General features: G+C 40.1%; 1 protein-coding gene across 4 annotated transcripts in view; it reads left to right on the forward strand.

Moving 5' to 3' along the window:
* LOC109072978 (engulfment and cell motility protein 2-like) overlaps nt 1–13,565 on the forward strand; it is a 45,149-nt gene that overhangs the window by 10,084 nt on the left and 21,500 nt on the right. For all 4 annotated transcript variants that reach the window (XM_042765840.1, XM_042765837.1, XM_042765838.1 and 1 more), the window contains exons 9-10: nt 153–231; nt 779–829. In XM_042765840.1, coding sequence (XP_042621774.1) covers nt 153–231; nt 779–829 — 130 coding nt within the window. The remainder of the gene's footprint in view (nt 1–152; nt 232–778; nt 830–13,565) is intronic.

The raw sequence follows: 13,565 nt of genomic DNA on the forward strand, positions 1-13,565 counted from the left end.
TTATACCGGTTGAGCGTGGCCCTCTCGTCTCCTGAGGTGGAGCTCCAGTCTGCTGGAGACATGAGACAGTGACACATGATCTAGAGGCCAGCAGTGTTAGAATCCAAGAGCAAGATACCTCTAACAGTGTGTGTGTACCATCATCCCTGCAGGTCCAATCAGGAGATCCAGACGTATGCCATCGCCCTCATCAACGCCCTGTTCCTCAAAACCCCAGAGGACAGACGCCAGGTGAACACACACACACACACATACACACACTCACTCTCTCTCTCTCTCTCTCTCTCTCTCTCACACTCACACACACACGCACACACACACGCTCTCGCTCTCGCTCTCTCTCTCTCTCTCATAAAAAACCAACACAAACACACACACACACACACACACACACACACACACACACACACAGAAACCAACTCACTGGTCTAATCACATACATCAGGTACAACACAAAAGAAGTGTAGGAAACTGTCACACAAAGAAACAGCTAATGCAAACATATAATTACTTATTCTACTTGTATACAACAAATATATCCAGTCCTCAAATCTGATTGGTCAAGCAGCAGTTTATTAATCCTGATATAACAGTCCATATTTGTTGACTTTCTTCAATATTTCCTCTAACAGTTTTCTCTCAAAACATTGTCACTCAGTTGTGGGCTGTGTTTGTGTTTGTGCGGTGTGTTTGTGGTGATAGTCTGGCTCAGACGTTCACAGACACGCTGATGTTTGTGATCTGTGTCTGACTCTGTGTGTGTGTGTGTTTATGGCAGGAGATGGCGAGTACACTGGCTCAGAAACACCTCCGCGGCATCATACTCAATGTAAGTGTAAATCCATACATAATGCCATCAGATTCCCTTTCTTACTCATATTCTGCTAGTAGTTGCTAAACTCATTCAGACAGAGTTACTAAATGTTTCAGCTAATGAGGAACTGCAGATTCAAAGCACAGCAGTGATTTCACCTGTGACAAATCCAGCAAACCGCTGGCTGAAAGGTTTAATTGAAGCTGTGTTAACATATTTTCTCATTTTCTGCTAACCTGCTAACCCCATCAAGAAATAGGATCGTTTATTAGTTTATAAACGAAACCAGCTAATACTAGTACTTACCTTTTCTTTTCTTGTCTATCATATTCTTAAAAAAAAAAAAAAAAACCCTGGCTACGTGTTCTGTACTAGACTAACTGAGACTTGTCATAGCACTTGTATACCGTTGTTGTTCTCTTGTTGATCTGTTGCTTCTATTGTTCTCATTTGTAAGTCGCTTTGGATAAAAGCATCTGCTAAATGATTAAATGTAAATGTAAATGTTTATTTATTTATCGTCATTATGGAGATGGTTCGTTTGCCTTACGCCAGTGTTAAAGTTGAGGTTGGCCAAGCACACGTTTAAAGGTTTTATTTTTTGTAATTGTTGTAATTTTACATGTAAGTAATTGACCCTTGGCAAAGACCCGCCCCCTTTGGTTACTGTTGCTATATAAGCAGAACGGCACAACGGTTTATGTGCTAATTGTTTACAAATTATGCCCTGAAATAAACAAATATTCATTCTGCTGTTTAAAACAAATAAAGAAACAGTGTAGGACAGTGGTGTCAAACTCAGTTCCTGGAGGGCCAGAGCCCTGCAGAGTTTGGTTCCAGCCCTGCCCCAACATATTTACCATGTAGTTTTCAAATAAGCCTGAAGGACTTGATTAGTTGGATCAGGTGTGTTTAATTAGGGTTGAATCTAAACTCTGCAGGGCTCCGGCCCTCCAGGAATTGAGTTTGACACCCCTGGTGTAGGAGAATGATTATTATGTGCGGGAACAGCGGGAAACTCTCTATATTCAGGGCCAGTCATGACCTAATGGTTAGAGAGTTGGACTTGGAGTCTCAGATCTATAATAGAATATTACTTAAGACCAATACAAAGAAAGGATTTTTAGAAATCTTGGCCAACTGAAAAGTATGAACATGAAAAGTATGAGCATGTACAGCACTCAGTACTTAGTTGGGGCTCCTTTTGCCTGAATTACTGCAGCAATGCAGCGTGGCATGTAGTCGATCAGTCTGTGGCACTGCTCAGGTGTTATGAGAGCCCAGGTTGCTCTGATATTTCCCTTCAGCTCTTCTGCATTCTTGGGTCTGGCATATCGCATCTTCCTCTTCACAATACACCATAGATTTTCTATGGGGTTAAGGTCAGGCGAGTTTGCTGGCCAATTAAGAACAGGGATACCATGGTCCTTAAACCAGGTACTGGAAGCTTTGGCACTGTGTGCAGGTGCCAAGTCCTGTTGGAAAATGAAATCTGCATCTCCATAAAGTTGGTCAGCAGCAGGAAGCATGAAGTGCTCTAAAACTTCCTGGTATACGGCTGTGTTGACCTTGTACCTCAGAAAACACAGAGGACCAACACCAGCAGATGACATGGCACCGCAAACCATCACTGACTGTGGAAACTTTACACTGGACCTCAAGCAACATGGATTGTGTGCCTCTCCTCTCTTATTCCAGACTCTGGGACCCTGATTTCCAAAGGAAATGCAAAATTTACTTTCATCAGAGAACATAACTTTGGACCACTCAGCAGCAGTTCAGTCCTTTTTGAAGCGAGACACTTCTGACACTGTCTGTTGTTCAAGAGTGGCTTGACACAAGGAATGCGACAGCTGAAACCCATGTCTTGCATACGTCTGTGTGTAGTGGTTCTTGAAGCACTGACTCCAGCTGCAGTCCACTCTTTGTGAATCTCCCCCACATTTTTGAATGGCTTTTCTTTCACAATCCTCTCCAGGGTGCGGTTATCCCTATTGCTTGTACACTTTTTTTCTACCACATCTTTTCCTTCCCTTCGCCTCTCTATTAATGTGCTTGGACACAGAGCTCTGTGAACAGCCAGCCTCTTCTGCAATGACCTTTTGTGTTTGGGATTTTCCTTAGTTGTCAGTTATAATCATCAAAATTAAAAGAAATAAACATTTGAAATACATCAATGAGATTACCATCAGGAGGAAGACTCCCGGCATTGAGAGGGTACATGGATGATGTGACAACCATCTTACAAACAGCTCCATGTACAGCCCGGCTCCTTAAGCGCCTTGATGAGCTGATACAATGGACTAGGATGAAGAATTAAGCCCTCATAGTCCAGGAGCCTTTCAATCAGGAAAGGGGTTAGAGATGACAGGACGGTGTTCACAGCAGGAGGGGAGAAAATACCATTGTTGAAAGAGCAATCCGTCCGAAGTCTTGGAAGGGAGTACACGTCAGAGCTCTCCGACAGACAGATGGGGAAGTTGGTACAGAAGCAGCTGAGAGAGGGGCTCGAAAAAATTGACAGCAGCCAGCTACCGGGGAAGGTATGGTGTTACCAATTCACACTTTTCCAGCGTGTGATGTGGCCTCTGAAGGTGTCTGAAATACCGTCATCCTTGGCCTAGCAAGATGGACACCATCTCCAACACCTACATCAGGAAGTGGTTGGGCCTCCCGCGCTGCTTCTCTGACACAGGCCTTTTCGGCAAGAATGCTCTTCAGCTTCCTTTGAAGTCCATCAACCTCGGATACAAGCAGGAGAAGACCCGTCTTGTAGTCGAGCTAAAGGAATCCAGGGACGAAGCAGTGAAGAGTGCAGGCGAGACCATCCACACTGGGCACAGATGGAGGGCCCAGCAAGAGGTCGACCAAGCCATTACCAGGCCACAACACAAGGAGGTCATGGGAAGAGTCCAACACAGCCGGGCTGGGTTGGGCTGGGGAGAGCCAGTCCAGTTCTGGTCCAAAGCCACAAGGGAGCAGAGGAAGACCATGGTGGTGGAAGAGGTCTCCCGAATGGAACAGGACCGTTACCTCATCAAGGCTGTTTCCCAGGGCAAACAAGGAGCATGGACCCACTGGGAGGATATTACTAACAGAGTCATAACCTGGGCAGATATTTGGCGAACCCCGCAATCGCGGCTCAGCTTTCTCGTGAGGGCAGTGTATGACACCCTCCCTTGTCCCCGAAATCTCTCCCAGTGGTTCGGAAGTGAGGACAAGTGCCCCCTGTGCAATGAAGCCAATGCAGGCCTTCAGCATATCCTGTCGAGGTGTAACGTTGCATTGACGCAGGGCTGGTTTAGATGGCGGCACAATCAGGTGCTGAGAAATTTGGCGGAGCAGTTGGAAAGATGTAGAGTCCGGGCAAATAGCTCTTCAGATCCCCTTCGGCCAAACATCCCATTCCTCAGACCAGGTGAAGGTGGACAGAAAACAGTGGTAGGAAGGACAACATGTCTGCTCACCCCTGGAAAGTGATGGAAGATGCGTGTTGACCTGGGCACCCAGCTTATCTTCCCAACAGAGATCACTCAGACAATGTTAAGGCCAGATGCAGTGATGTGGTCCACAGCGGCCAAGAAGGCTCTTATTATTGAGTTGACTGTGCCATGGGAAGAGGGAATATCAGTGGCGTACGAGTTCAAGTGGCTCAAGTACTCTGATCTGGCAGCGGAGTGCAGAGACGGGGGATGGACCACGACCATCCACCCTGTAGAAGTTGGATGCAGGGGCTTTGTGGGAAAGTCTGCAATTCAGCTTCTTCAAGCTGCTTGGACAACTGGGGTAAGCCTGAGGAGAGCCATTAAAGAACTGGCAGAGGAGGCAGAGGAGGCAAGCTACTGGTTGTGGCTACGGAGGAGGGACAGGAATTGGGGCTCGGTACCACAGTGAGGGTAGCTGTAGGGGATGGCGGGGAGACGTCCCCATAAGCCACTGCCCCCCCACCTGGAGACTTACTGGAAAGGGGGCGAAACGTCCGTGAACGGTGGCACCAGCTGATGACCCTGCAGCTGACCCAAAGGTGCACTGGAGGAGGTGCGGCAGGCAGGAATGCCAAGCAGGAACCATATTCTGTATTTTGAAAAGTCTGTGTGTAATGACTGAATATAATATACAAGTTTCACTTTTTGAACGGAATTAGTGAAATAAATCAACTTTTTGATGATATTCTAATTATATGACCAGCACCTGTACATCAAAGAACTGGAGCGTTTTTCTGATCACAGCGATCGCATAACAGAACTGGAGAATTTGATTTCATCTCTCAGTGATTGTTTAACTCATCTGGATGCTAATTGCAAAGATTTGGAGGGTTGTTCTAGGAGAAACAACGTTCGTGTAAACGAAACAATGTAAACGAGCCAGTGAAACAGAGCAAGGTGTTACACCATCTTCACCACTAAGGGTCACATATTGTTTACCTCCAGGAGACTCACCTTAAAGCCAAAGACCTATTATTAAAAAAAAAAGATTGGTTGGTCAAGTTTACCATTCCATGTTTCAGGGTAAGGCTAGAGGGACAGCAATAATTAAACACACATCTGTGCAATTTGTATGTTCAGATATTAAACCAAATGGCAGGTATGTCATCGTCTCAGGGAGAATTGGTAACACTGCACTTCTCTTGGTGAATATTTACAGTATGCCCCTAATTGGGACAATGACAAATTCTTTAAATACTTATTTTCCTCACTACCAGATAAATCTTCATATTTTCTTATTTTTGGGAGGGGTTTCAATTGTTGGTTTAACCCAGATCTTGATCATTCGTTTCAAAATCTGCTCGTGCAGTCCAATCTTTTATGGTGTTTTTTAATCCACATGGTAAAGCATTCTCTTTTTGTTCACCAAACATTCACACACATTGATTACTTTCTAATCATAGATTTATTCAGTCAATAGTATCATGCGATTATAATGCTATTGTTATATCAGATCATGCACCAGTAACCATGAATATTTACTTTAATGGGCTTGATGGTACGCAACTATTGTGGCAGCTGAATACTTGTATGTTATTAGACCAGAGCTTTGTGGAATTTGTTTCTAATAAAATATACTTTCATATTCACAAACAGAAGTCCAGAGATATCTGCATCTCTTTTTGGGAGGCTTTGAAGACATACCTCAGGGGAGAAATAATTTCATATGTCATAAGTCATAAGACAAAGTTAAACAAAGAGAGGCGTTCTGAGATGACACAGAATAACTCAATTAGATAATATATATGCAGTCACCCCATCTTCAGATATTTATAAGGAACGCCAGTCATGATAGGCAGAGCTTGATATTCTAAGTTACTATTTAAGTTACTGAAACTTCCTCAAATGCTTAATCAAGACTCAATTTCCCTGATCCTAAAAAAGAATAAAGAATGGAATGCTCCTCATATCGGCCTGTTGGTTTACTAAATGTCGACTTTAAGTTATCAAAACTGTTATCGGTGCAACTGGCATCTGTATTGCCATCAATTACATGTCCAGATCAGAACGGTTTTATTAAAGGGGTCATATGAACAACAAGCCTACTCTACTGCTCAAAACTTGTGTTTGAATCATCAGTGGGAAATTATTTAAATATATAAAACGTACTTACAGGCTGTGAGTCAGATGCACCAGACTGTCCTTGCAAAGTCTGAACTGCCCAACTTTATAGAAAAAGCCGTTGTGCCACAGATGCATTGCAGGCTACTGGTTCAGGAAATAGTCCTCAACCTCCATAAAATGCACAGCACACATCTGAATATTTGGGTTGGACTGTTCTGGAACAGTGTTGTAAATACAACTTAACCACTGATTTCTAGTGTTCTCTTTTGGAAGGCCAAAAAAAGTAGTTTAGCTTTCACAACGAAACACACAGCGACTCCACAGCATGTGAGGGCGTGTTTAAACAAGGCATTTTAGGGGGGCGTGGTTGACTCTTAACTTTTATAAAGAATATCTCTTTGGATTTGAGACTTTAGTCTTTGCAACTTTACAGATCTTCTTTATGCACCAAGAGCTTGTAATACTCCAAAGAGAAAGGAAAAATTGAAATTGCTTCATAGGACCCCTTTAAGAGTAGACATTCTTTTTTTTTTTCTAATATCAGACGATTATGTAACATGGTGTTTAGTTCTTCTTCCCCTTCTACCCCAGAAGCTGTAATATCACTAGATGCTGAGAAAGCATTCGTTAGGGTAGAATGGGGATACCTTTTTTTTATACTTTACAGAAATTTGGTCTTGGTGAAAGATTAATTTCATGGGTAAAACTGTTGTACTTCGCTCCCTAGGCCTCAGTTAGAACCAATAATACTCACTCAATACTTTAACCTTCACAGATCCCCTCGTCATGGATGCCCCTTAAGCCCACTTCTGTTTGCTATTGCCATCAAACCTCTTTCTGCTGTTTTAAAAGTTAATCCGTTAATAAAAAGAATAACAAGAATAGATATAGAGCAGAAGGTCTCACTGTACACAGATGAACTTCTGTTTAGTTCAGGTTTTACTGTCAGTTCCTCCGGTTCCTTATACTTTACAATCAGTTGACTCTATTTCGGGCTATAAACTAAATCTAGCCAAAAGTGGGTTTTTTTCCCACTAAACTCAGCTGCCAAAAAATACTATGCTAAATAATGCCATTTAAAATTGCACAGGGTAGGTTTAACTACAATGGGGTTTGGATAACCAATAGATTTCAAGATCTTTTTAAGTTTAACTTTGATAATCTACTGCTCCAAGTTCAGAAAGACTTTGAAAGATGGTCGATGTACTAGGCTACTAACTTTCAATACTGACTAAACCAACTTCAGTCTCAGTGTTTACCCATGTGGCTTGCCATGGAAGTAGCCTCATGTTTGCCCACTACATTAACAGCCCTGCTACATTCCCATATTAACAGTTCATATCCTCTCTTTACCAAAAATGTCATTGTAAAAACTTCACTGCAAATCTGGAGACAGTTTAGGCATCATTATGAATTACAAGCTTTTTCTATGTCTGCCCCCATAGTATCAAATTTTGTTTCCCCATCATCAGTGATGGACAGGACCTTTTCCCAATGGGCAACATACAGCATATCAATGTTTAAAAATGTATATAGATGATGTTTTTGCATCCTTTCAACACCTCTCAGATAAGCTTTTGATGCCCAGAAACAACTGATCTGATGTTGATCCTATCAGGATCCTGCAACCCTGGCACACTTCTAAAATTTGGAGCTCTTTGGAACTTTTTTTATTTTTGATTCAACAAAACATCCATTCAAACAAACAAACCAGGGAAGGGGAAGCAACAGACATATCAATATTTTTACAATCTGAAAAAAAAAAAAACTCTTTTTATAGTCATTCCTTTATATAATCCAAAATTTTGATAGAAAAACATTGCCATGCATCAATGGTACTAGGTTTATCCCTGTTCATTCGTGCTGATGTATATTCACAAGTCACTATTTTAAGGAGGCTGTGAATCAAAAATGTTTTTGCACACATGTGAGGAGTAAACCAGTTTTGTATTATTGTCTTCTTTGCAGCTGTAAAAGCAGCAAACAACATTCTCTTCTTTAATGAACTTATACAGCAGTTGGAATCGTCATTGAGAAGACATAAACATGGATTAGATGTGTAATCATTTCGTAGTAAAAAGGATAAAACAGAATTCAATTGAGTCCAAAGGTTAACAACAATTGGACATTACCAAACCATGTGGAGAAAAGTACCTGATGATACAGTGTTACAGATATGGCAGTTATAGGTCGATTGCAGTTTCATTTTAAACCTCTTGTATGGAGTTATGTATGTTCTATGGATGACTTTGAAATGGAGAAGATGATGAGCCAAGTTTTTAGAAGTTAAGATTAGATTAGACCACAGCTTTTTCCAGTCGACCGATAAATCAAAATCTGTTCATTCACGATTCCATATATGTCTAATAGAAAGAGGCTTTGCAGTGTGATCATTAAGTTTACTATAAATTAAAGAAACAGATGGCCGACCGGGATGAGAGGAAATGGGGGATACCCAGGGAACTCCATAGGCCTTGAGAGCAGAACGTAACTGAAAAAAGACAAAACATGATGATGCTGGTAAACAAAACTTAGTTCTTAGTTCTTGAAATGAGCAGAGTCCTTGGTTATCATATAAGTCACCGCATGTGTTTATGCCCAATTTAGACCATGAGGACCAGACAAATGGCTGACTTCCACATAAAAAATTAAAGTTGTGCCATAAGGCTGTGTTGTTACAAAATTTGAAAGGTCCTCCCATCAGGCGTTCCACCCTTTTCCAGATCCTAATAGAACTGGCCACAACCGGGCCAAATTTATATTTATCATTTTTATTTCCTGTGCCAGCAAATAAAATATCTTGGAGCCTATGTGGTTTAACCTTGTCAGTTTCGATTACTGTCCATGAAGCTTAAGATTGAGGATCAACCCAAATATGATGAGCCTTAAGTTGAAAGGACAAATAATATAATCCAAAATTTGGTACAGCCAATCCTCCCGAAAGTATAGGACACTGCAACATGACAAGTTTTATTCTGGGTTGTTTACCATTCCAGATAAACTGGGAAAGTATGGAATTGATCTCCTTAAAGTAACCTGTAGGAGGGGAAAGTGGCAACATAGAAAAATAAAATTAAGCCAATGTAACAAATTCATTTTGACGGTGGAGATTTTGCCTCGAAGAGAGAATTTAAGATTATTCCATCTTTGAGTATCACTTCTGATCTTGACTAAAATATTATTAAAATTGTTTCTCGCAATTTTGTGAATGTCTTTATATATGGTTATACCCAAATAAAGGAAAGAATCTTTAATAGGAATGAATGAGGGGATAGGAGAATTAACTTTAACATTGTTAATTGGCATTAAAGCAGATTTAGTCCAGTTTATCTTGTACCCTGATAAACTACTAAAGTGGTCAAATTCCTTAATTATACCGGTTATTGACAAATCAAAATTATCTAAATATAAGATAATGTCATCAGCGTACAGCGAAATAATATGATTATGGTAATGAATCTTAATCGGTGGAACGTCAGATTTCCTAATAGCTTGTGCTAGTGGGTCAAGGGATAAACAAAACAGTAAAGGGGAAAGTGGACATCCCTGCCTCATTCCATGCTGTAAAGGGAATGGGGGGAGATAATATTACCAGTTAAGACTGATGCCTCAGGTGAGTAGTAGAGTGTCTTAATCATAGAGATGTAATGTTCACCGCAACCAAAACATTGCACACTTCAATTTAATTCAATTTAAAGTTTATTTGTATAGCACTTTTTACGATACAAATCATTGCAAAGCAACTTTACAGAAAACAAATTTTCTACAATATTTAGTAGTAGCTTATCAGTGGTGACTGTCAGTTCATGTGCATATGGCAGAAATGTTCAGAAAAATCAATAAAAGACGTAAAAAAAACAGACGGTTAACACTATTAACAGCAATTATGAAATCAAACTTATAGCAAAATGTGGTAGTTCTGTATGTTGTCTCTGGGTTAGCATCATCTGAGGTCCTCTGAGGGGTTGCATCATCTCTTCCTCAGGTGTTCTGGATCCAGACTGGAGCTTGTGTAAATCCTAGTTACCACGGGATGTAAATCCCGTGGCAAAACAGAGAAACAAATAGAGACATAATTAGCGCAGCTGCTGTTCCAGCCAAGTAAAATTAATTAGTTTAACCCAAGCTAAAGAATAATAATGCACATTTGATCAGATATAACTGCAGTCCAAAATTATGAGATGCATTATTTGAATGCCTGGCCATAGAGAGGTGTGTTTTTAATCTAGATTTAAACAGAGGAAGTGTGTCTGAACCCCGAACATTATCAGGAAGGCTATTCCAGAGTTTGGGAGCCAAATGTGAAAAAAGCTCTACCTCCTTTAGTGGACTTTGCTATCCTAGGTACTATCAAAAGTCCAGCGTTTTGTGACCTTAGGGAGCGTGATGGATTGTAGCATGGTAGAAGACTAGTTTGGTACGCAGGAGCTAAACCATTAAGGGCCTTATAAGTAAGTAATAGGTAGCCAGTGCAGAGACTGTAGTATTGGAGTAATATGATAATATTTTCTTGACCTGGTAAGGACTCTAGCCGCTGCATTTTGGACGACCTGTAGCTTGTTTATTGAGGATGCAGGACAACCACCTAGAAGTGCATTACAATAGTCCAGTCTAGAGGTCATGAACGCATGAACTAGCTTTTCTGCATCAGGAACAGGTAATGTTTCGTAGCTTGGCAATGTTTCTAAGATGGAAGAATGCTGTTTTTGTAACATGGGAAAAATTATTTTCAAAAGACAATTTCCTGTTTAATATAACACCCAGATTTTTGACTGTAGAGGAAGTAACAGTACATCCATCTAGTTGCAAATTGTAATCTACGAGATTCTGTGTAATGTTTTTTGGTCCAATAAGTAATATCTCTGTCTTATCTGAATTTAATAGGAGAAAATTATTGGTCATCCTATCTTTTACAGAACTGCCCACATATAGTTCCAATCTATCTTGTCAAAGGCTTCTTCTGTGTCAAGTAAAAAAACTGCACAAGGACTCGGAAGAGAGTCTGCAAAATCAAGTACATGAAACAGTCGATGCATATTATCGGATGCGTGACACCCCTTAATAAAACCGGTTTGGTCCACTTTGATTAAGCTATGAATTACTTTCTCCATGCGAGAGGCAAGAGTTTTAGCATAAACTTTTAGATTGCATGGGATGAGTGATACTGGTCTGTAGTTAGAGCAAACTAACGCATCTTTACCCTTTTTAAGAAGCAGTGATATCAAAGATGTGTTTTGGTCTCTATGAAATGTACCATGCTCGATTGCAAAATTAAATGAATCCCTACCACATCCCATATTTCTACATATAATTCAGGAAGAAGGCCATCTAAGCCTGGTGACTTGCCCTTCTGAAGGCTTTTTAGTGCTTCATGGAGCTCCTCCAAACTTAACGGGGCCTCCAAAGAGTCTTTATCCATCTGTGTGATCCGAGGCAGTTCTAATTTATTCAAATACTCTTTACAAACTGACTCATCAAAATTGGTTTCGGTTTTGTACAAATTTGTGTAAAACCCTTTAAATACATTGTTAATTAACATAGGATTTGTGGTTACCTGGTCATCCGAAGATTTTATTGCACCGATGTATGTCTTAGACTCACATTCCCTCAGACTGAGGGCCAATAAGTGGCTAGGTCTCTCCGATTCGAAATAATATTGTTGACTTGTCCTATGTAAAATAAACTCTGCCTTTGATTGTGAAAGTAAGTCATATTCCTCTTTCAAGGAGGACAATTGTGTAGCTTGTTGATCAGAAAAAAAATGTTTTTGTAAGTTTTGTAATACTTGGATCTTATTTCCTAATTGTGTAAATTGGCAGGTTTTCGCTTTGGCAAGAGCAGAAGAAAAAGATATACAGAATCCTCGTATTGCACATTTTGTAGTTTCCCACAATATTTGAGGGTCTACATCACAAGATATATTCATTTTGAGAAACTTCTTTATATGATCTTTTAGCAAATTAATGAATGTCTGATTGTTTAGTAATGATGAATTAAGACGCCATCTAGGGCCCTTGGTCTTAATGTTAGAAAGGTGAAAATTACATAACACTGCTGAGTAATCAGACAATAAAATTGGTAATATAGAGATAGAAGAGTTAGATGAAATTAGAGATGGGCTGAGAAATATGTAATCAATCCTAGAGAAAGTCTTACGTCTATTAGAAAAAAAAAGTGAAGTGCTTAGATGTAGTATTTTGGATTATCCTAAGATCGATTACATTGAGGTCTGCAATAAATTTATTAAATAATTTAGAGGATGGGTCAGCTGTAGCATCAGGGTGAGATTAATCCAGTGCAGGATTTAAGACAGCATTAAAATCACCACCCATCACTAAAGGACAATCAGTCTGCTCAAGTAATATATTGGAAATATTTGTGAAAAATGTCTCATTCGGGCAATAAATGGAGATCAATGCTAAGCTGTCATTATGTATTTTACAGTGTATGAACACAAATCTACTCTCATCATCATTTGCGGTATGTTCAATAGTTAAATGTAACCTCCTATCGACTAAGATAAGCACCTCCTTAGTTTTATTATGAGCACAAGAGAAGGCTGCTAGTTTGTAATGTTTTGAAAACATGCCACATCACATTGTTTTAAATGGGTTTCTTGTATCAGGGCACAGGAAATCGATTTACAGTGCAAATATTCTAATATACGGGTATGTTTAATAGGAGAATTTAGGCCATTCACATTCAATGATAAGATATTCAGAACCTGCATTGTGTGCTCGCAATATCAAAATTATGTCTACCTGAAGAGAAATACAAGCAATGCCATACTGCCAGTGACATGTAAATGTTATGTATCCTCGATACCAATCCACCTTGATGCATAATCCTTTTAAAAGAAAAGCAAAATAAATAGGAGTATTGATGTCTGTTGAAGGGCATAGAAAAAACAAAACAAAATAAAGGAACGACAAACTATATACAAAAGTCAAAACAGACTGCACATTACCTAGAGTGTATGTCTGCATAAACAAAAGAAACACATGTTGATGCGTGTCCAGTCCACTTCAACGCAAGACATGTCCTCAAAAGGCCCACTGAGCCAAAAGCTTAGAGATCGAACCTCTCCATTAGCCTGAAAAATAGTAGCAAATAAATAAAATAATTATTATTTACCAGTCAGCGGACGAGCAGACAGGTGCAAGATTCCAAAAAGAAATTAACAAGTGTTCATGGGCACCTTG

Source organism: Cyprinus carpio, chromosome A11, assembly GCF_018340385.1.
Source record: "Cyprinus carpio isolate SPL01 chromosome A11, ASM1834038v1, whole genome shotgun sequence".
NCBI classification, from domain to species: Eukaryota; Metazoa; Chordata; class Actinopteri; order Cypriniformes; family Cyprinidae; genus Cyprinus; species Cyprinus carpio.